The sequence below is a fragment of the Nycticebus coucang genome, chromosome 19 (genome assembly GCF_027406575.1).
Source record: "Nycticebus coucang isolate mNycCou1 chromosome 19, mNycCou1.pri, whole genome shotgun sequence".
Classification (NCBI taxonomy): Eukaryota; Metazoa; Chordata; class Mammalia; order Primates; family Lorisidae; genus Nycticebus; species Nycticebus coucang.
This window is the reverse complement of record NC_069798.1, coordinates 35,856,330-35,880,493: the sequence shown is the minus strand read 5'-3', so window position 1 is coordinate 35,880,493 and position 24,164 is coordinate 35,856,330. Positions and strand designations below refer to the sequence as shown.

The 24,164-nt window shown below is 38.2% G+C and overlaps 1 protein-coding gene across 2 annotated transcripts in view; it reads right to left on the bottom strand.

The window, feature by feature from the left end:
• Positions 1-18,075: 18,075 nt before the first annotated feature.
• The window catches only part of LOC128571597 (phosphatidylinositol 3-kinase catalytic subunit type 3), a 198,844-nt gene continuing 192,755 nt past the window's right edge, over positions 18,076-24,164 (bottom strand). For both annotated transcript variants that reach the window (XM_053571130.1, XM_053571129.1), the window contains one exon: positions 18,076-18,354. In XM_053571130.1, coding sequence (XP_053427105.1) covers positions 18,340-18,354 — 15 coding nt within the window. In that variant the 3' untranslated portion in view covers positions 18,076-18,339. The remainder of the gene's footprint in view (positions 18,355-24,164) is intronic.

Genomic DNA, 24,164 nt, shown 5'->3' with positions numbered 1-24,164 from the left:
CAATAAAAGCTGAGTGGAACAAACACTCAGGGCTACTCGCTGGACCTCTATAAACTAGTGGTTGTCCCCTGGTTGGGACCCAGCGGACCCACCTTTGAAAATTTTGTTCCGTCTTATCTTTTTATCTTTCACTGCTTTTAACTTTATTATTTCCTTAGTCAATTGCTACCAGTTTCACAGGTGTTAAGGACCCCGTCCCTGAGGTGGGACCCCTGCACTTACTAATATAAGAATAGGTTTTGTTTCTGGTATTAAAACAAGTACAGAACCTTTACTCATTTAAGAAAATAAAAAGTTGAGAGAGTCTGTTTTTATTGATTCAATGACCTTTATCAGACAAGAAGGAAAACTGTTGGCCCCTCACCCTATACCCTAATTTCAAAGATGAAGAAATTGAAGCCCCAAAAAAGAAGGCCCAGAGTTACATTCAGGGGGTGGCAGAGCTGCTTCAGTGGCCACTCTCGGTCTTCTGGGCTTGCACTGAGTCTCCTTGCTTTCATTGTTCCCAGCAGGAGAGTGTCCATCTGTGGGGCAGCCTGGAAAAGTGAGAATATGTCACCAACCATGGAATGCTCAGAAAGCTCCTATTAAGATTTTAGCTTAGTAGGAGCTTTTTGAGCATTCTGCCTTTTTAAATAATGTGGCAACATACACTTGAGCAAGGCTTTCTTGTCAGCAGTGTGGGGCTCTTTGGCATGGAGTAAAATTCAGGAGCCAGAGTATAACTCTAGGAAGCCAGCCAAGAACTTCCCTTGCCAGATTGCTCCAAATGGGACCTGACCAAAGGCATTCCTTGATGAAGCAACTGAAGAGGGTACATGAGTGGGGCGTACACTGGCTCCTAACCATGCAAAAAAATGCCAGGACCTGGACTTAAGACTGTGTTATGGGAAATGAAGGGGATGCAAGTAGATGCTGGAGGAAAGGGGGGCGGGGTCTGGGTCCCCATCAAAGAGTTTCATTAATGCCAGTTTTGTTAACTCACTAACATTAGTGAGGCTTCATCCTGACTCTATTATGTACTGCTAAGAAATATTACAATACTTTCCCAATTAATATTACGATATCATAGACCTTTCACTTAGAGTTTTTGAATATCAAATCCTATCTTGTGTTCTTGCTCATTCGTGTTTAGCAACCCCCAAATAAACTCTCTATGAGACTTTTCCTTTGATCAATAATTCATAGATTTTTATAAGGTTTACATATTTACCAATTACAAAGGCTCTTTATATAAAGGTAGATCCAATATTTAAGCTTTCGGTTTTCCCTTTTTAAAAAACTTTCAGAGAATTTCAATTCTTCTCATGACTGTTACCTTGTTCAGATTCATTCCACAGAAAGTTGTCACTACTAATTTGTCTTTTTTCTCTATTCCAACCTCCTAAGAAGCAAGCTCAAAACATCTATCTAGATTTTTTTTTCTTTTCAGCAACATTAAGCAGCTTATTTAGATTCACAAACCTCTGCTAAATCCTGCTTTTTGATCCCTTCCATCAGTCATATTGAAAAAGAAATGGTTCCTTGCCAGCCGCCCAGCTAATTTTTCAAGTTCCTGGAGACATGGCAATTGATATCTGTTGTCCTAATGAATCCTTGGCAGTTCCTCCACCCTATTCATTGTTCCTTCTCTCCATCCAGATAATTTGTTTCAAATTGTCACTGTGTTTTATACTTTTCTCAAAGTCAAGATCAAGGTGACAAAGGCAGTGGTCTCCATTCCAGAGGACCACTCCTCAGCTCATGACCTTTTTTGTGGATGAGATATCTAAGCATTTTAAGTAGGTTCAGTTCTTCCATTAACTTCTATGATTCATTTTGGGTTAATTTTTAAATCCATTTTAAGTTTTTTTAAAGGCATTGTTACAATGTCATTCTTTTGCATGACTATCCAGTTGTCCCAGCACCACTGGTTGAAAAGATTATTTTCTTTCCCTCATTGAATTATTTTAGCCTTCCTGTCAGAAGTTAATCAACTACAAATTAATGGTGTATTTCCAGATTCACAAATTCATTCTACTTATCTGTGTGTCCATTCTATGCCAGTACCACACTGTCGTGATTACTGTAGCTTTGTAGTTAAGTTTACCAGAGAGTTTGAGTTCTCTAAATTTGAGGGTTTTTTTTTTTTTTTTTTTTTTTGTAGAGACAGAGTCTCACTGTACCGCCCTCGGGTAGAGTGCCGTGGCATCACACAGCTCACAGCAACCTCTTAACTCTTGGGCTTACGCGATTCTCTTGCCTCAGCCTCCCGAGCAGCTGGGACTACAGGCGCCCGCCACAACGCCCAGCTATTTTTTGGTTGCAGTTTGGCCGGGGCTGGGTTTGAACCCGCCACCCTCGGCATATGGGGCTGGCGCCCTACTCACTGAGCCACAGGCGCCGCCCAATTTGAGGGTTTTTTAAAATATTGTTTTGGGTATGTTTGATCACTTACACTCGATCAATTTATGTTCTCCATAAAAATGCAATCTGCTAAAAGACAACTCCAAAAATTTTATCTCTGAAATTCATTTTCTGAAGCTAGGACTCTTATTGAAGCTATGTCTTTTAATTGGCAGCCCCAGCTGAATGCCTCATAGCTAACCCAAAGAGTCTAAACTATACCGAAAATTCGTCACTACAACTCCTCTCAAAACATTCCACTTCTCCTGTCTTTGTAATCACTGTGAGTGCCCCTACAATTCACTTCATGGCTCATGCCAGAAACCTGGATGTCAATCTTCATTCCTCCCTCTTCTTCATTTCCACAGTCACTCTATCAGCAAGTCCTATCCAGTTCTCCTTTAAAGCATATTTCAAATTAATCTACTTCTCCCCTATCCACTTTTTTTTTTTTTTTTGAGACAAAGTCTTACTCTGTCACCCTGGATCATTGCTCACAGCACCTTCAAACTCTTGTGCTTGAGCAATCCTCTTGCCTCAGCCCCCTGTGTAGTTGGGACTACAGGCACTAGGTACAATGCTCGGCTACTTTTTCTATTTTTTGTAGAGACAGGGTCTTGCTCTTGCTCAGGCTGGTCTCAAACTTGTGATCTCAAGCGAGCCACCCATCTTGGCCTTCCAGAGTCCTAGGATTACTGACCCGGGCCTCCCATATCCACTTTTATAACCCTAAACCAAACCACCATAATTGACTCCTATATTGCTAATTGGTCTTCCTCATTTTTCCTCAAAGGTACATTCCTATACAAGAAACAAAGTAATAATTTAAAAACTTAAAAGTAGATGATTTTTGCTCACGGACTCCCTTTGTACTTAAAATAAAATTTCAAATCTTTCCCATGGCTTATGAACCGAAGTATGATTTGATCCCACCCATCTCTCCTAGCTTGTATTTTGACGTTTCATTTCCACCACCAGATTCCAAATATGCCAGCTTTCTCTCAGGTTCTTGTACAAAAGCAAGTCCTTTCATGGCTCAAGCTTGTTGCACTTGATGCTCCCTCTAACCAAAATGTTCCTTCTTCTGCCTTGACCCCCTAATCTTCCAGGCATGCTTCCTTTGATTATCTATTCTTGGCTTAAGTATATGTATTACCTGCTCAGAACATTTTTCTTTGATGGCTATAGCTATACTAGGTCTTCCTTTTGTATCTACCTGTTGTCTTACTAGCTTATCAGATCCATGCAGGTAGGAAACATGTCTGCTGTTTTCACTACTGTCTCTCCAGTGCTAAGCACAAAATAAGGGTACAATAGATGATTACTCGAGTAAACACCTTTTTACCTGTTTTCAAAAAATTAATAATCAAAAAATTTATATAATTCTCTATAAGCCAGGCACTGTTATGAGTCCTTTAAATGGAATTATTTGTTAAACTATGTAACAATTTCATTATTATACTTTTTTTTTTTGCAGTTTTTAGCCAGGGCTGAGTTTGAACTCGCCACCTCCGGCATATGGGGCTGGCGCCCTACTCCTTTGAGCCACGGGCACTGCCCTATTATACCATTTTTTTAGATGAGGAAATCGAGGTATAGAAAAGATAAACCACTTCCTCAATATCACAAAGGTAAGATATAAGCAAATCTGGATTTAGAAACCCAGGTACTCTGGGTCAGGCCATCTATACACACCACTATACCATACTGATGTATATCAGGGAGGCATGAGTCTTTAAGGAGGGAGAGGATTTTTGATTTGACTTAGGGAAGCTGGCATCCTCTCCTTGGCTCTGTCTCTGTAGGTCCTCAATATACATAACAAAACACTGAGTCTGTCTAGTACTTTGTTTCTAATTAACAGACCCTTTATCTGAAGCATTCTCTTTCTTTTTTTTTTTTTTGTAGAGACAGAGTCTCACTTTATGGCCCTCGGTAGAGTGCCGTGGCCTCACACAGCTCACAGCAACCTCCAACTCCTGGGCTTAAGCGATTCTCTTGCCTCAGCCTCCCGAGTAGCTGGGACTACAGGCGCCCGCCACAGCGCTCGGCTATTTTTTGGTTGCAGTTTGGCCGGGCCGGGTTTGAACCCGTCACCCTCGGTATATGGGGTCAGCGCCTTACCGACTGAGCCACAGGCGCCACCCTGAAGCATTCTCTTTCATAGACTCCTGGTCTTTTAGACAAAGCCTCTTTCAGCCAATTGTCAGCTAAAGAATTTTTAAAAACCACCTATTACCTGTACCGTTTTTTTTTTTTTTTTTTTTTTGCCAAAACAATGTATGTTTTCCACATACTGATTTATGACCTCACCTGTAATTCCTGTCTCTCTAAATGTATAAAACCAAACTTGCAACCCTGTGATTCCACTTGCTGAAGGCTTCTTGGGTGTGATTCCAGGTCATGGTCCTCAAACTTTGCTCAGAATAAAAACTTTCTTAAATTATTGCACTGATAAAAAAAAAAATTAAAAAACAATTATTGTACTGAGTATGGCTTCTTTTCCGTCAACACAGTGTACCACTGATAGTTTCATTTCCATTATGCTACTATCTCCTTGGTGGACCGTTCCTGGAAATAAGGTAGGATTCAAATATTCTTGGCCATCAGGCCACTATGCAAACCTCTGCCCATTCTGAATCCAAGTTTGCTAGCTTTAATAGTTTCCCATCCTTTTACTTAACACAAATTGTTATTAGTACATTATTTGTTCATTATTTTTAAAATCTTTTTATTAAATCATAACTATATACATTTATTGGGTACAATGTGATGATTTGACATACAAATGGAACGCTTAAATCAAACTGATTAACACGACCATCACCTCACTTACTTATTTTTTTGTGGTAAGACATTCACAGTTTACTCTTACTTGTTTAGAAATATATCCTTGGCTGGGTGCACGTTGCTCAGTGGTGAGGGCACCAGCCACATGCTCCCAGGCTGTCCCAGGCCTACTATATGACAACCACAACAAAAAAAATATAGCCAGGCACTGTGGCGGGCTCCTATAGTGCCAGCTACTAGGGAGGCTGAGGCAAGAGAATTACTTGAGTACAGGACTTTGAGGTTGCTGTGAGCTATGACGCCACAGCATTCTACCAAGGGTGACAAAGTGACAATTTAAAAAAATAAATAAATAAAATAAATCGGCACAATTATTAGGTGTTTGTGCCCTTTTTTGCTGAGCAGATATCCCATCCTGAGAATATAGCAATATTGAGACTGTCTCAATATAAAAATATATATAACCTTGTATTGTACACATTAGTAGAGATCCTATCAAATGTCCTCCCTCCTCCCACCAAACACTTTCTCCCTTCCCCTCCATCCCCCTTGTTAGACTATATTTGTGTTTTAACATTCATAAGAGAGTGTGTTTTTATATTGGGTTTCAGAATAATATTGAATACGTTGGATAGTTTTTTCCCCATTCTTGAGATACTTTACATAGAAGGATGTCTTTCAACTCTATCCAGGTAAACATAAATGACATAAAGTCTCCATCTCCTTTTATGGCTGAATACTTATTCATTATTATTAAAATATTTATTATTATTTATTATTAATAACATAATTAGTAAAATATTTATTACTAATTCACTGTCTAATCAGCTTTTGAAAACAATGTAATTTTTAAATAATTGTCCTGGCAGCAACTTCCTGTCAGAAAATACAATTTTTAAAAGGTAATAGAGATAGGGCGGTGCCTGTGGCTCAGCGGGTAGGGCACCGGTCCCATATGCCGGAGGTGGCGGGTTCAAGCCCAGCCCTGGCCAAATTAAAAAAAAAAAAAAAAGGTAATAGAGATAGATTATGTTAAATTTCTCTTATTTCATATTAAACCCTTTCTGAAATCAATAAACACATTTTATCTTATTAAACTGTTTGGCTATTTGTTCTGTTTGCTTATTCTATTTTCTTATTTTTTAATCCTTTCACTATTATTTGGGATTCTACTGGAGAAAAGACCATAAAAGGAAGCAAATTGTTTTATCTACTCAAGAAAAATGTTTGCAGAAGAATAGCAATGTAGGAAATTTCTCTAATTTTAATTATACATGCTATTATTACCCTAGTCTGACAAGCTAAAAGTTGTCTATTTAACTACTATAATGCATCTTCTCTTACAGAGATAATATCTTCCTCTTGTTTTATTTTTGACATTTCAGAGCAATAAAAGAACATGCACAAATTTTGCTGAACTGTATTAAATACAAAATGAACATTCAATGAAATATAATAAAGAACACATCCTTTGTCATCTTATATAAAATTATGCAAACATTTAAGAACATTATATTAATATTAGTAAATACCCCACAATAATTATTTATAGGTTGCTGTCATATCAAAAAACCTGATAGGTCGCTTTGAAAAACGGGAACGCGCATACCCGAATTTGACGGTGCGCCGTGTCCTTTTGCCTTGGTATACGCGACATGTCGGGGTACGCGCCAGATGAGAAACTGCGATGCAGCAGCTGCGAGAGCTGAGAAGGCGATGGCTGAAGGACCAGGAGCTGAGCCCTCGGGAGCCGGTGCTGCCCCCTCGGAGGATGTGGCCTATGGAGGTATTCTGGAGTAAGTTTTTGCAGAAGCCCACCCCCTGGAGGAACATGGTGAGTGACCAACTTACCCAGTCCCCATACACAGACATCCACAGCGTCCGTCGGTCTGTCCACTGGACGTCAGCTCATTGCAGACACCAAGGACTTACACTGCTCTGTGCCCTGAAACGCTGTTCTGTCGCCAAGAGTCCTGGACTGGGAGTTAGGAGTTCAGAACATGAATGGCTTTGGCAGATTCATGCCTTTTTGCTGCCAAGGGTGATGAGAAGTAGGCCGCTGCACGATTGGTTCTCTTTCTACTGCAGAAATCTCCCTTCAAAATAATAGCCAAGGCCTCACCAGAGTTAAAATTCTTTCGTTTTAACGTTTGAAGATACTTGTCTAACTTTTAAGGTTGAGGTTCTAGAGACCAGATAACACTGCCCCTAACTGGCGGTACAGCCCCATGTGATCATCCTAAGAGACCCCTAGGGCCCTGCTGGTTTGCTTAGTGAGTCATATTCAAGAAGTACCTTTCCAAACCACCAGTGTGTACTTTTATTTACCTTTTTTTTTGGATTGCAACCACCACTGTGGATTTTTAACACAATGTTTTGTTGCAGAGGAAATGGCCTGAAAAAAAATGGCAAAAAATATTTTCTGTCTCTCCAACTTTTTTGGAACCCAAACCTGCATCCCTACATCAGGCCAGAATTCAGGAGGGGCAAGGAATGCCTCTTGTATTTTGTGGCACAGAAGAGATAGCTCAAGGAAATCATCTGGGCGGAGGTCACCAGGTCCTTTTAGCTGAAGATGGGATTAATCTGGGTGGAGATCACCAGGCTGTTGCTGAGGCCAGGAGATTGTCTTGGCTCACTATGGGGTTACGGGATCAGAACCTTTAACAGCTTTTTGCTTCTTCTTAGAAGCAGGAGTTTGGATTTTGAGACCATTGTCTGCCATTTTCCTCCTTTGCTGGCAAAGTAATAAATAAACCTCTTTCCTTCTCAAAAAAAAAAAAGAAAAAAAGAAAAACCTAATAAAGCAACGTTATTAACAATTAATTGACACTTTAATGGAAATTCTTAAGTGTGGACTAATAATTGATTTAGCAAATTAAAAAGCAAACTACGTAGCAATTTGGTGGCGCCTGTGGCTCAAGGAGTAGGGTGCTGGTCCCATATGCCGGAGGTGGCGGGTTCAAACCTAGCCCTGGCCAAAAACCACAAAAAAAAACAAAAAAAACAAAAAAAACTACGTAGCAATTTCATAAGTCACTGCATTGCTTTAGCAGAAAAAACAAAATACCTCTAGTTCTAGGAGAAAAATACCTTCAACTGAGCCCAAACTAAATATGTTTGTAAATATATATCATATTTAATAGTTCAAATAAATTTTGTTGTTGTAGTTGAAGTGGTACTTATCAAAAGACTTCACACAAACAAAGCACATAGGAACAAATTCATTTGTTTTACGGAACTTAAGTCATTCACCACATCTTGCAGACAATACTACTATAACATCTAAGAATTAATTAGTACTTAAAAACTATCTTGGCATGTCCTAAAACTAACTCCACCAAGATAATAGACAAAAGATTCTAAATAGCTATTGCCTATAAATTATTACCACTAACATTTATACATTACAACTTGCAGTACATGTATTTCTAGCCAGATATTCTTTTTTTCTTTTTTTTGAGACAGAGTCTCACTTTACACAGGGTGACAAGAGTCCTGTGGCATCATCTTAGCTCACTGCAATCTCAAACTTTCGGGTTCAAGTGATACTCCTGATCCAGCCTTTCAAGTAACTGGGACTACAGGCACCTACCACCATGCCAAGCTAGTTTTTCTATTTTTACTAAAGATGGAGTTTTGCTCTAGGTCAGCTTGGTCTGGAATTCCTGAGGTCAAGCAACTCACCGGCCTCTTCTTCCCTAAGTGCATGAGCCACTGTGGCTGGCCAGTCAGATATTCTTCATACTCTTTAATAATTAAAAAAAAATTTCTTCCCATCCTCATCAAGTATGTTGTCATATTATCGGATTCCTCTTGAGAAAAATGAGAAACTTCTGTAAGGTAAAATACTGACTTGACAATTGCATCACCATGCATTATCTCACTTATTTTAAAGTTCTAAACAAGGATAGTTTTCTTGTTTTGTTTTGATCTCAGTTGTATTTTCGTAACTCCCCAGCTTATTAAGAAAACAATCTTTTGACATATCCATATGAATTGAGATTATCTTAAAGTACATAGAAATCACCTGTATTTGCCTACAAATTAAATGCTGTTAACATACCAACATTTTTTTTTTTTTTTTTTGTAGAGACAGAGTCTCACTTTATGGCCCTCGGTAGAGTGCGGTGGCCTCACACAGCTCACAGCAACCTCCAACTCCTGGGCTTAAGCCATTCTCTTGCCTCAGCCTCCTGAGCAGCTGGGACTACAGGCACCCGCCACAACGCCCGGCTATTTTTTGATTTGCAGTTTGGCCGGGGCCGGGTTTGAACCCGTCACCCTCGGTATATGGGGCCGGTGCCTTACCAACTGAGCCACAGGCGCCGCCCAACATACCAACATTTAAGAATGCCAGTATCATAGAACTTTTCCCAGCATTTTAAATTATTTTTTTCCCAACTAAGCCAATTTACATTCAACTTCTAGGTTACACATGCATCAAAAAAAGACAGAGGATCTCCTCAACTGACCGCAAATAAACCAGCACACAAGTGTCCTCCTTTCTGGATATAATTAAGCCTGCAAGGGCAAAGTAGTTCAAAAGGGAGCAAATGAGCTGATTGTTTTGTTTTGTTTTTTTTCCATTTTTCATCCAGGTATCCTTGGTCAGGAACTATGTGTGGACTAAAAAAAAATGAATGAATGAATCATCCCAACTACTGAAGTCACTTTTAATTTTTCCATCCTCACTGCATTTAATGGTTTTCACAGTAATTCTGTTTCAGATCTAGCTGACATCCTATGAAGCTGTGAATTTAAAATCCTTGTGAAATGTAAGGATTTCACTTAAATTCTGGTGAGGACTTTGTATGTCTTTTTCAGCATTTCTTTTTTTTTTTTTTTTTTTTTGGTCGGGGCTGGGTTTGAACCCAGCCACCTCCAGCATATGGGACTGGCGCCCCACTCCTTGAGCCACAAGCGCCACCCTTTTTCAGCATTTCGTTTTGAAAATACTGGGTTCCAAGTGAAACTGCACTGTGCAACTTTAGGGACTTGTTAGGATCTGAGAACTTTAGTTCAACATCTTTTCATATATTTTAGAATAAGTTCATCATGTTTTTCAGTCACAGAACCAATAGAACATTCTTTAAAACTGCGAGCAAAATAGAAGTTCCCTTGAATTCTTCAGGTTTTGCCTCAGTTACATCTTTGAGATTTTTTTCTTTGGCCTTTACTTTCGTTAAGCTTTGCCTGTTTGATTTCTGCCTCATGCCCAATTTTGAAATCACAAAGTTTTGTAAGTTGGTGATCTGACGTCTCATATCATGTAAAGGGTTAAATAAGGCACCACACTTTCTTTCAAGAGCGGGGTCTCTTAGCAAACTGGACTTGCTACGTGCACTGAGCCAGACCAGCCGTTCCCGAACTCGGTGCCTAAGGGGCTCCCGGCCTCAGGCTCCTCCGTGGCTTAGCCAGCGGCAGCCCGCGCCGGGTCGTCCTCCCCAGAGCCAGCTCGCGCCCCGCAGCCGGTAGGCCCAGTCCGGGGCACACCCAGAGTCCGCGCAGTGGTGCAAGGGCCCGGCTCGGAAAAGCCGGCCAGAGGACACGACCACCTAGGCTCTGCGTCCGTCACGGAACCGCAGACGGCATCTGGTGGGTCAGTGGAGATTCAAGAAGAGTAAAGAAAAGCGAGAGGTGGCGAGGCGTTCTGGGTAGGCGGAGCGTCCCTGCTCGCCGCGCGTCTGCCTCCTCCTGCTGGGTGGAAAGCCAGTGTTTCTTTGCCTGTTAGAGCGGTGGGTCTGTTTCCTCAAAACGAGCTTTGCCTACACATGATTTAAATGCCCATGAAACACATCCACTGTAAGTGCAATTTCATGACTTTTAGTAAATGTATACCTGTCCCAGCCATCACCAAAATTCAGTTATAGGACCTTTCTATCTCCTCAGAAAGTTCCCTTAACGCACCTTTCGGGTCAATTTCTATTCCCAGTCTCAGCCCCTGGCAACCTCTGACCTGCTTTTTGCCTTGAAATATTTACCTTTTTGGAAATGGAGCCTTTTGTGTTAGTACGGTATCCCTTAAGTTCATCTAAATCGGCGCAATTGACTGGGTGCCCATAGCTCAGTGGTTGGGGTGTCGACCACATGCTCTAAGGCTGGTGGGTTCGAACCCACCTGGGCCTGCTAAACAACAACAAAAAGCTGGGCATTGTGGCAGGCGCCTGTAGTCACAGCTACCAGGGTGGCTGAGGAAAGAGATCTGCTTGAGTTCAAGAGTTGGAGGCTGCTGTCAGCTATGACACCACAGTACTCTTACTCAGGGCAACAAAGTGAGACTCTCTCTCAATTAAAAAAAATTTAAAAAAAAATCGGCGCAATTATTAGGTGTCTGTGCCCTTTTTTGCTGAGCAGATATCCCATCCTGAGAATACAGCTATTATTTTTAGCCGTTCACCAATTGGTGCACTTTGAGTTGTTCCACTTTTCCAGCTATTATGACTCATGCTTGGAAATTTGTGCACATGTCTTATTGTGAATATGTTTTCATATTTCTTGGACAGATATCTAGGAGTGAAACTGCACGCTGTATGCTAAATTGGTGTTAAACTTTTAATAAAATACCAAAGTCATATCTTTTTATTAGATTTAAAAGGGAATGTTTGATTAAAATTAAATTGGGCGGCGCCTGTGGCTCAGTGAGTAGGGCGCCGGCCCCATATGCCGAGGGTGGCGGGTTCAAACCCAGCCCCGGCCAAACTGCAACCAAAAAATAGCCGGGCGTTGTGGCGGGCGCCTGTAGTCCCAGCTGCTGGGGAGGCTGAGGCAAGAGAATCGCGTAAGCCCAGGAGTTAGAGGTTGCTGTGAGCCGTGTGACGCCACGGCACTCTACCCGAGGGCGGTACAGTGAGACTCTGTCTCTACAAAAAAAAAAAAAAAAAAAAAAAAATTAAATTTGGTGAAGGAAGTTCAAATTAATGTAAACTGAAATTTAACCATTCATTTACTTGTTTATGAAACACTGCTACTGAGGTAGTCATACTAATCATTCAATTATTAGATACAGTTAACTAAACATCACTGGCTTTCTTTGATGGCTGGAAGCTAACAAAGGCCCATGATTATGAATATGAGTCATCATTTAGCACCGTGTAAAGGGGCTGAAGGTACACGGGCCGTGGGATATACAATAAGACTTTTTACTGAATTCCGAAAACTAATTTGCTTGGTTTTGTTTTCTTTTCAAAAGAGAGAACAAGGGAAAAACATGTTTTAGTACCAAGTCTTACACTACAAAAGGTAAACTGTGGCACTCACGAACTCTGTTGATGCTGGCCCATGTTCTAAAGTTTGAGGAGAAGAGGTTGCACAAAGCTGTATGAGGATGAGGACCTGGGCATGAGGGACATCTAAGGAGGTCTGAGTTTCTCAGGATGACTGACGGAAATTTAAGGGTACAAGGTGATTAGTTCGGATGGTTACAAGGTAGATAGTGGTGCTGATGATCCAATACAAACACTAAAGATACAGATACTATGGTTCATTCAGATATGGATTACTCTACTTATTTCGAATTGACATATCTATTTCCCCTGTTTAGACTCCAGAGTTTAGACTGGCAATACAGGGAAAAATCGGACACCTTATGAGTTAGTTCTTAAAGCAGACCAATGGAAAATTTCTGTGATTAAAACATTCTTTTTTTTTTGTAGAGACAGAGTCTCACTTTTTATGGCCCTTGGTAGAGTGCCGTGGCCTCACATAGCTCACAGCAACCTCCAACTCCTGGGCTTAAGCGATTCTCTTGCCTCAGCCTCCCGAGTAGCTGGGACTACAGGCGCCCGCCACAACGCCCAGCTATTTTTTGGTTGCAGTTCGGCCGGGGCTGGGTTTGAACCCACCACCCTCAGTATATGGGGCTGGCGCCTTACCAACTGAGCCACAGGCACCAACCCGATTAAAACATTCTTTAAGTTCTTTAATTCAAATTCTTTAATTAGTTCAACCCAAAGTTACACCATATAGTGGATCGATTAGACTCATCTTCTTGTTCTAACATTCCTAGTGTTCTACAGTAAGCCTGGTACATATTAATGTGTGATATCTGTATTAACATTTGCTGATAAAATACCACCACCAAAACATAGTTGTTCCTTAAAAAAAAAAAAATCAATTTTTCCTAAAATGTTTTCCTAAAAAGTTTTGCATATTCCATATTAAGTATATGAAATTTTTGAAGCATATTGTACATACTGCTTCAAATGTTACCAGCAACAACTGAAAATAAGCATTAAATTTTGGAATATGTGTTATCTACCCTCCAGGTAGATCAAATAGATTTGAAATGCAATGTACCAGCCCATAGCACTGTGCAAAATGAACACTCACCAGCATTTATGTAGTAACCACTCTTAACATAAACCACTGATTATCCATAATTTATTTTTTTAGCCTATATAGCCAGTTTAATTTTTTTCTTTCCACTATAGACAAGAAAAAGAAAATACAGTTAGAATACAGCAAGAATCTGGCTGGGATAGATGATCAGGATAACTGAGAACCTGAAGTGTATCTTCTGTCCGGATGCTTCCTCCCACAGTCCCTCACCAACTCCCAACCCCCATTGCCCTGTTCCCTGCCATTGGCCCATGGATTCTCTGGACTAAAATAAAACTTAAAAGAACATCTAGTTTAGTGGCATCAAAATTCCCTGTGGAGACTCACAAGTCCCACCCACATATTCATTTAGCTGCTCACAAGTGGGGACTGGGATGTGCAAGCTTAACAAAGTTCCCAGAAGGTTCTGACACATCCAGCCTCTCCCTTGGTCTTGGGGCAGAACTTAGTTCCTTTTAGTGCAGCCCTTTCCTCTATATCAGATGCAAGAGTCCCAGCTTAGCTTCTCCACGTGGCCATCCAGGTAGGATGCTCACTGTCTCCTGCAGCTACTCTACTCATTTTTTTTTTTTTAACTACTACATGCTTTATTCAGATTTCCTTCATTTTTTTACCTGACGTTCTTTTTCTCTTCCCTGATTCCATTCAGATGATATGCATTCTTTATAGTGAAGTACTAAAATATCAAATTATTTTTCTTTTGGCAAGTTAGTATATTTTCTATACGTATAATTGGAATTCCACGTTGTTTTTGTAATTTGTTTAAAAAAATTTTTTTTCTATTTGGCATAAAGGTTTATTCTCAGGATGCTCACTCTAAAATTTGAAGCTGTGGGCTCTATCTAAAACAAGTGCTAATAAGTATCCAATTATTACCTATAAAATGCTCCTGATGTTTTTTTTAATCACAATATTAGATCTATGTGTGAGGATATACAGAAGGTGCATCATGATTGTAGGTTAAAAACTGCATGATAAGGGGTGGCGCCTGTGGCTCAAGGAGTAGGGCGCCGGTCCCATATGCCGGAGGTGGCGGGTTCAAACCTAGCCCCGGCCAATAACCACAAAAAAAAAAAAAAACAAAACTGCATGATAAGATTTGTTTTACCTGTATGTTTTTACTGAATGATTTTTTTCCCCATCCTCAGTCAAGTATGAATATGTGGCAAGCTGACACAATATAGTTTCTTAAACATGTTTACTGACTATTAACTGTGCCTTTGGTAATCCTGCTAAAAGAAATGGAAAAATAAAACATGACAAAAAATTAGGAAAGGAATAAGCATTGTATTTTGGGCATACAATTCAAATGGACCACATACCACACATGTACACAGCAGATGTCAGTACTTTTACCACCATTATCTCAGTGAAATATAAAGGCTAAAATTTGATGGTCAAGGCTTTGATCACTGGCATCTAACTCACCTTAAAATCCAAACTCTCTTCTCACTAGTAGCTTATTCTTGGGTAGATGATTCCATTATCTTAAACTTCAGTTACTTCAACTGGAAAATGAACAGGTGATTCTACTTCATGAAGCAATTAGTATATTTCTGACATGTAATACTAAATCCTTAAATAATATTGCCTCCTATAATAACAATATATACCCAACTGAAAACTCTATAATGCAAATGAGTTGGGGAATATCTAACTCTAGAATGTGGAGAATGATTTTTATTAACCCTAGCAAAATCCAGGTTGTGTTTCCCCTTTATGTTATTTGGGAATGTTAACCACACTACTTCTTTTCCATGGCCCCATTCTTAATGGAAATTATCCACATTCTCTCCCTTCCACTTGGAAATCACATTGTAAATACTTAATGACTGTGGTACACTTCTGAATTAAAATGTGTCCTAACAAATACTAAACTCAAAGCAAACATTGTACTTGAAACACTATAGAACTGACCAAAGAATTTGCATGGCAAATTAAGACAGTATTCTGACAGTAAGACAATGGAATTTGGGGAAATTTCTTTGCGCAATAGAAAATGGTAAGTCAGTTTTCCTTCTGATATAGGCTTACCAGTCATGGCCAAAATACTTTCTGCAAAACCACAACCACTGTCCATTCTTCTGAGAGATGAATGCTCTTTTCCTCACTCAGTACTTCGCATCGTTCTTCCTGGAAGCTTTACCCCTCTGACAATTCTTAAGGCTGCACTGGATACAAGGTTACTCATGATCGGCCCTCCTATTTGTCAGCATTTGCCCTTATAAAATTTCATATTAATGCAAACATTATTTATTTAGCTCTCTATAAATATACTACTATCTATGCAAAGCTGTGTGAAGATTATAAAGATGAGTAAGATGTAATGGCTTTACAATTAATTAAAACAAAGATTATGGCCAAAGAGTCAACTCCGACCATGCCCAGTTGTTTATGTATTTCCTATGGCTCCACTTACATACAACTAAGCAGGGATGATATGCTGCCACCAAGACCATATGTGTCCTAAACATAAAAATACTTACTTTCTTGGCCCTTTACTGAAAAAAGATGCCAATCCCTAAAATAGGAGATGCAAGTATAACAAAAATACTGAACTTTGCTAAATGTCAATTAAAAAGTTGTAAGTAATTCCAGGAGCTTAAGAAGGGGAGAGATCACTTTCAATAACATTTTTTAGAAAAAAAAAAAAAAAAATGGAGACAGTATCTATTGAAAAAGCACTAGAAGAAGGAGCATGAAGAAGGGTTAAAAACTTCTGAGGAATAAAAAAATGACATAAATAAGTGAAAGAAAGGAAAAATAAGCCAGAGGATGGAGTCTGCCAATTATTTTAGGCACAAACTCTCTTAATATGATTTACAAAGGTCTTTTCATCTTTACTGCTTTTCTAATCTGGTTATGTTTTATACAAATCATATTCCACATGCCACTAGGATTTCTCTTAATTATATGCTTGCTTTGCAGCTGGTAACCCCACTCTACAGAGGCAGGCTCAGAGACAGAAATTTAGTGACAAATAAACATTATAATTAATGGCATTATCTGAAACTGTGCCACAATTTAACCTTTCTTATCTGTCACTTGATATTTAAAAATTTAGCACCAAAAGAATGAGATCTTTTCTTCTGAGACAAAATTACATGACTGTATATTAACCTGAAAAAAAAAAAAAAGAAAATACTCTGATTCTTTCAGACAGAGTCTTACTATATATGTTGCCCTGAGTAGAGGCATCACAGGGCAACAGCAACCTCAAACTCCTGGATTTAAGGGATTCTCTTATCTCAGGCTCCCAAGTAGCTGGGACTACAGGTGTCCGCCACAATGCTGGGCTTTTTTTGTTGTTGTAGTTGTTGTTGTTTAGCAGACCCGGGCCAGTATGGAACCCGCCAGCCCTGGTGTATTTGGCTAGCGCCCTAATCACTGAGCTACGGGCACCGAGCCTAACCTGCAAATATTATATTGTGTTGCTCACCTCATCGCATTATGTTCCTTTCTCCCAAAGTTCCATAGGCAAAAAAAACTAGATAGACTAGTAGGACTTCTAGTCTTAAAGGCAAAAAAATAGTTCCCTTTGATCAGAAAGAATGTAATTAAGAAAAATCTACATTAATAGATCTAAGTGAGCTATTTCAAACGTGTTTTTGAAAACCAAGTTTGCATCAAAAAATAATTTACTGTTAAGAAGAATTTATATCATCTTACACGAATATGTATAAATATTTTATGTTCAATACTAACATCTGTGGGCATATTACCTTTTGGCCAGTTAGCCAGTGTGAACCTCAAACAGCCAATTCCCCAAGTGGCTGACTGGGCCTCAATTAAAAATAGAGCCAAATGGCCATTTGCTAACTACAATCACCACTTGTATGTTTGCCTAACTTTGAGACTTCTCATAACCTGAACTAACCAATATGTGTGGCCTCCTCAACCAATCAAAACTCAGCTGTGTCAACCAGTCAGAACTAATAATTTTGACATTTCCATTTGCATACATGAACTTTATTGGGAACCTTGGGTGGGGATTTTCTCTATAAAAGCCAAAACCTCCCTTTATTCCCTGGAAGACACCTTAATTTTACACCAAAGGCTATGTCTACCTGGTTTGCAAACTGTTCACTAGAATAAAGTCTCTGTCCTCCAAATTCCTTTTGAGAAATTTTGTTCATATCAGATAGCTACATTTTCATATTCTACTTACTAACAACCTAGGATAACTGTAAACCATAGTCTTCATTAAAACAATATAGGAGAAAATGTTTTTTTTTTTTTCAAAATAGGAACAATTCCTGAATTGTAAAAGAATGAGCCAGACCACGTAAAAAATTTAAGTAAAACTTTAAATGTGTAAACTAGGCAAAAACAAATAACAAACAAAAGTGGGGCAGGGACTTGTAAGAGAAAGAAGGAGGGAGAAGAAAACAAACAAAAAACTCATCCAAACTGAGATAATTAATCCAAATTCATGTAACTGCTGTACTGAGGTAAAGTGGGAAAAAATGACATTTTAAACTCAAAGCCTGAAATGCTGTACTATTTCAACATATAATTCCTTTAAAATTCCCATGATATGTACATAATCCTGGAATAAACTTCTTACTTCTTACCTTATTAACAATGAATACATTTGAAAATAAATATATAAAGTATCTCAAAACAAACCCTTTAAGATAATATTTAAGCAATGACATCTAAAGAAATGGAATTCAGGGACCATGTAACATTCAGAAAATAATGTTATCTTGAAGGTTAACTTTTCCCTTCCCTGCTGGGTACTCTGAAGTCTTCATAATACACAGGTTGCTTCTAAAGTAGTTTTGTTATTGAGCCAAAGATCTTGATGGAATAATCTCAATTTCATTTTCTCCAGTACTACAAAAAGTAAAAACAAATAAACAGAAAACAATTTACTTCACTGTTCACAAGGAAAGATAAACAATAGAGTCTACAGTTTTAAAAGACTTCTATTATTTCTATTAAAAAGTGAAGGAATTACTGTGCTAGATGCCATCAGGGGGCTGCAATTAACTACAATATGCCTTAAAAATCAGTTTATATGAGAAAATATTTAGGGGACAGGGTGTTTGCTGACTCAAGCATAACACAATTATTATGTGGTAAGCAAAAAAAACATCAGCACGTGAAAGGCAAAATTTCTACTGAATTCCATAGTTATTAGAAGATTAATATTATAAGTAGCATGCTTAATTCCACATTTTTTAGAGAGGCTGTGAAAACCTACAGCTTCATGGAAAAAGCCCAAGTGCCCATCGATCCACAAATGGATTAATAAATTGTGGTATATGTACACCATGGAATACTATGCAGCCTTAAAGAAAGATGGAGACTTTACCTCTTTCATGTTTACATGGATGGAGCTGGAACATATTCTTCTTAGTAAAGTATCTCAAGAATGGAAGAAAAAGTATCCAATGTACTCAGTCCTACTATAAAACTAATTTATGGCTTTCATATGAAAGCTATAACCCAGTTATAACCTAAGAATATGGGGAAGGGGGAGAGGGAGAGGAGGGAGGGGAGGATGGGCGGAGGGAGGGTGATTGGTGGGATTACACTTACGGTGCATCTTTCAAGGGTACACGTGAAACTTAGTAAATGTAGAATATAAATGTCTTAACACAATAACTAAGAAAATGCCAGGAAGGCTATGTTAACCAGTGTGATGCAAATATGTCAAATGGTCTATAAACCAGTGTATGGTGCCCCATGATCGCATTAATGTACACAGCTATGATTTAATTAAAAAAACAAAAAAAACCCTGTAGCTTATTCCACAGAGTGTACCCACGTCATTCCAGAAATGGTCTGGAAATCAAATCAAAGGAAGTAGTCCTAAAAGAACAAGAGAGGCCCACTGAAGAGCTATTTTGGGATCAACACAGTCAACAGTGTTGAATACTGACACAGACAGTAGAAATAAAAGAAACAAAGATTTCTTCCTTTGGGTGAATATACATTGAGTCATCCATACCTCATGTGCCCTTTTTGTTTAATAAGATTCATGCTTATATTATCTTCAAGGAATTATGAACGCTGTTCATGGGTAACAAAACTAACTTTCTATGAACTTCACCTCATTATGACTCTCAGAGAAAAAGTGAAGGAAATAAATTTTGTTGACAAGTATGTCTGAGTATGTGTAGATATATGTGTACATGAAGAAACGTGAAAACTGCCAGCATGCTGACTGCTTCTAATCTGATGTGATTTAAATCAACAATTCTAGAAAGAATACGGCAAGATTTATTTTCAATCCTAATAAAAATAGTGTAAAAATACTTTACACTTTAAGAAGCAATTCAGGTATTTTTATTAAAGGTAATATCAGAGAAAATAAAAATAAACTTCTTGAGGAAATGGACATTGGCATTCATATAAAACATCATCCATTTACTTGGTGCCTAGTACGTGCTAGAAAGTGGTTCCAGTTCTGTTGGAGGTCTCAAAGATACTTAAACTGTATGAGGACTAAATTAGTATACACAGAGTCATAACACACATACATGCACACACTTACAATTTTGGCAAATGGGTAGGGAACTCATCCCAGGCAAGGAGCACAGGGATATTACTTGTATGGGGGAGAGGGATACTGGCTGTGAGGAATTATCATCAGATCTACAAAGTAGGTTCTTTTTTGAAGGCTGTTGGAAGATGATGAAGGTTGAAAATGCAGGTAAAAACCACATTGTGAAGGGTCCATACTGATATACTAGGATGTCTAAATAGCCTAGAATTAAATGGGAAGCAATTAAAAACTTGTGTGTATTTATGTATGTTTGTATGTGTGAAAAAAAAATGCTGCTACTGAACAGATGGTCTTTAGTTACAGGCAAACCTTGTTTTATCATGTTTCACTTCACTGTATTTTGCAGATACTGCACTTTTTTATAAACTGAAGGTGTGTAGCAACCCTGCCTTGAGTGAGTCTATTGGCACCATTTTTCCAATAGCAGGTGCTCACTTTGTGTGTCATACTTGGTAAGTATTGCAGTATTTCAAACCTTTTTATTATTATCGTATCTGTCACGATTATCTGTGATCAGTGATTTTGATGTTACTATTCCAATTGTTTAGACGTGCCACAAACCTCGTTCACAGAAGATGGCAAATTTAATCGATGCAGTGTGTGTTCTGACAGCTTCCCTGACCAGCCATTTCCCCATCTCTCTTCCTCTCCTTGGGCCTCCCTATGCCCTAAGACACAATATTGTTGAAATCAGGCCAATTAAGAAACCTACAATGACCTCCAATTATTCAAGTAAAAGTCCTATGACCCGCTTTATTGCAGTAGTCTGGAATAGAACCTTTAATTATCTTCTACATATGCCTGTAAACTAAGAAAGCTTTGAGACAGCCTGTAAACTAAGAAAGCTTTGGTCCATTATTTCACTTCCAAAAAACATAGTCAACAGTGTCCTTTCTGATTCATCTGTGCAAGTTTCAACTTGCTCAGCTTATCGGTGTTGCTGGGTGGGCTTCATTTGTTTGTCCATATTTTATGCTTCTTGATTTTTGTGTATCTCAATACTTTTGTAATGATCCATTACATGTATACCTCACAATGTCTGTGTCTACTGTATAGCAGAGCCAGTACTAAAATATTTAACTCCTTGTACATATGAGGAGTTTTTGTTAAAAAGTTTGATAGGAGAAAAAAATCAACAGTTAGTATAAAACTATCTTTCTACAAGCAGTTAATAAAACAAACACAGGGCGGCTCCCGTGGCTCAAATGAGTAAGGCGCCGGCCCCATATACCGGAGGTGGCAGGTTCAAACCCAACCCCAGCCAAAAAATAAATAAGTAAATAAGACAAACACAAGTAAACCTTACCAACGATGATATTCAAATATCTAATATCCTTCTTTAGAGAAGATAGGAAATTAAATGTGTATGATTGAGAATTAAACTGCAGGGCATTATAGCTGAAAATTACAGGGCATTTTGTTGACTGGCTGCTATTACAATAATTAATCTTAAGACCTGAAAACATTTGTCATACAGCAAGTGACTGTATTATAATATTTGCTTTTTAAAGTATCACAGGTTTTAATGGGTAGCTGTGTAGCAATTATAACTGCAGTTCAACCAGACAGCACAGGTGGGTAAATGAAATTCAAGGCTAGTTTTGGCCGATGTGCAAAATAAATGTTATCCCATATTTATCCTGTTTATCTTGGGTTAACTGTTCGCAGTGACTCTTTTTATATATCATACACTCGTGGCTATTTGCCCAGCTGATTTTATTTTTCCTTTAATGGTTAAAAGATTAAGGAAATAAAACTTAAAGAATCGCACGGCACCTGTGGCTCAAGGAATAGGGCGCCGGCCTCATAGACCCGGGGTGGCGGGTTCAAGCCCAGCCCCGGCCGAAACTGCAAAAAAAAACCCCCAAAACCCTTAAAGAATCATTTTCTAAATTTACAAGTAAATTTTTAAGAACTCACTATTCACAACAAAAACTATTCATGCCTAATAAACTGAAGCTTAGAAGCATACATAGAAGTTATTTAGTAACTAGTGTCTATTTTTACAAACCAGGAGTTGGGTTTGAATCTGAGCTTTGTCACAGATCAGCCTTAGTTTTTTCATCTATAAAACAAAACCATACTTCACAAGTGTGAGAATTAAACGAGGTGATGCCAAGAAAGCACTTTCCTTAATTCCTAGTACATTTAAATGTTCAATAGTCTGTTATCATTGTTGTTTCATTGCCATTGTTGTTGTCATTCCTCCCAGAACAATCTAAACAAATTAGAACTAAATCTGGGACACAAAAAGTGGTAGGAAATAATTTTGGACTACTTACAAATTATGGTGTTATATTATTTAAGCTACTCATAGAAGAATCGCCTAGCTCTTTAGAAAATTATTTACTAAATTACAAAAAAAAATGGTTTTAGAGAAGAATTATTTCTATTTGATCACATAATTCCATTTTTTGTTTTGTTCAATGAAGTATTTTACACTGCTATTCTTCATTCTTAAGGGTAAAATGAAGCCCATATGAGAGAAATCCAGAAATAACGCACTATTCTCTTATTTTTAAACATCATTTTGCATTTATAAAATAGGATGAAACCTAATGTTCCAAACAAATTTTAGTTATTATACAAATAGTCAACGCTGTTCAAAGTGGCAAAATAAGGGCCACAAAATATAAAGGGAGACTGCCTGAATTAGTCAAACTGAGCAACATTACCTTTTTGGCTCTGTACCTATCTATGCAGGGGTATCCTACCTTTTTATTTCTCTGCTATACACTGCTTGAATAAGAGGTGCCTGGGCCACACGCTAAATACACAAACACTAAAGAAAGCTGATTTGCAAAAACACCCCAAAACTACGTACATACTTTTCATGCTATCCAACACCACAGATAATCAAATAAAGGGCTCACAAAATTAGCATGCACCCTCAAGCTGCAAGTTGGACACCCCTGTATGAGTATTCAAGGCTATGTAGTTTTCAACCATATGAGAAAACTGTATGGAAAAGTAAGGCACGTAAGTAAACGAGACTTAAAACTACAAAACATTCCATGTTTTCCAGTCTAACTTGAAAGAGGGATCATGAAAAGGAAAAGATGTTCAATTTGCAAAGACAAATTATATACATATAATTTGAATATATGTATATATATTTATATACATATATATGTGTTTAAAAACATATAGAGGAGGAGGCAAAAATGGTCACTAAAAGAAAAAAATCAGGGTAGTATGAATAACATTATAAAAAGACACACATAGATCTGTACTTAGATTTAACATATGAGTACTAGTAATGCATTAAATCTACAACAGTTTAGTTCTATTGTATCTACATATTTACATATCTGTGGTGCAGCTAAAGGCTAAAGGTCAACTTAATATTTGCAGCAGAAAATAATTAACTTGTGAACTGGGGGGGTTTATCAACATTTTGACTATTAAGGCCAATTATGTGTTTATTAGGAGAGGGTATATTCTCATTATAAATTTAAGGTATAATTTATTTTTTACTTATCTGTTCTCTTACAAGTAGTACTCAAAATACTACTACTGGTATGGTTATGAAGACTTTAAATAAAATTAATAAAGAAAAAAGTAAAGAAAAAAAATCTAGTGTCTAGTAATTTTCCTTTCCCACAATGGTTATTACCTGATGTATGGCCCTTAAACAGAGCTAGCTTTGTTAAGGCAACATAAAAGTTCAAACATCAAATAAAGTTCAACAGACATACATTATGGTATACTTAAGACTATATGGAGTAGGGTCCGTAAGTACATCTAAACATCTACCATTGTTATTAATACATTTACTACTGTTACAAAGGCTTAAAAACAAAAACAAAATTGCACTGACCCATAAAATATTGACTTTCATATAACCGATATCAAATAGAAGTGTTAATACTAGCACGGGTACTGACTTCTTGACTGTCAAAGGTTTATGTGATTAAGCACATCAACCTAATACAACTAAGGTTATGCACAGTCTGGACACAATGTGTGTTCATTACCTAGGAAAAGAAAAACATAAAATAAAACCCAACAAACAAACAAACAAACAAAATAAATAAATAAATGGAGAAATGCGCTCACATGGCTTTAGTTCCCCAATTCTGAACACCAAGGGAGTCATTCACTGACCTAGAATATTGTCTTGTCACGAAGA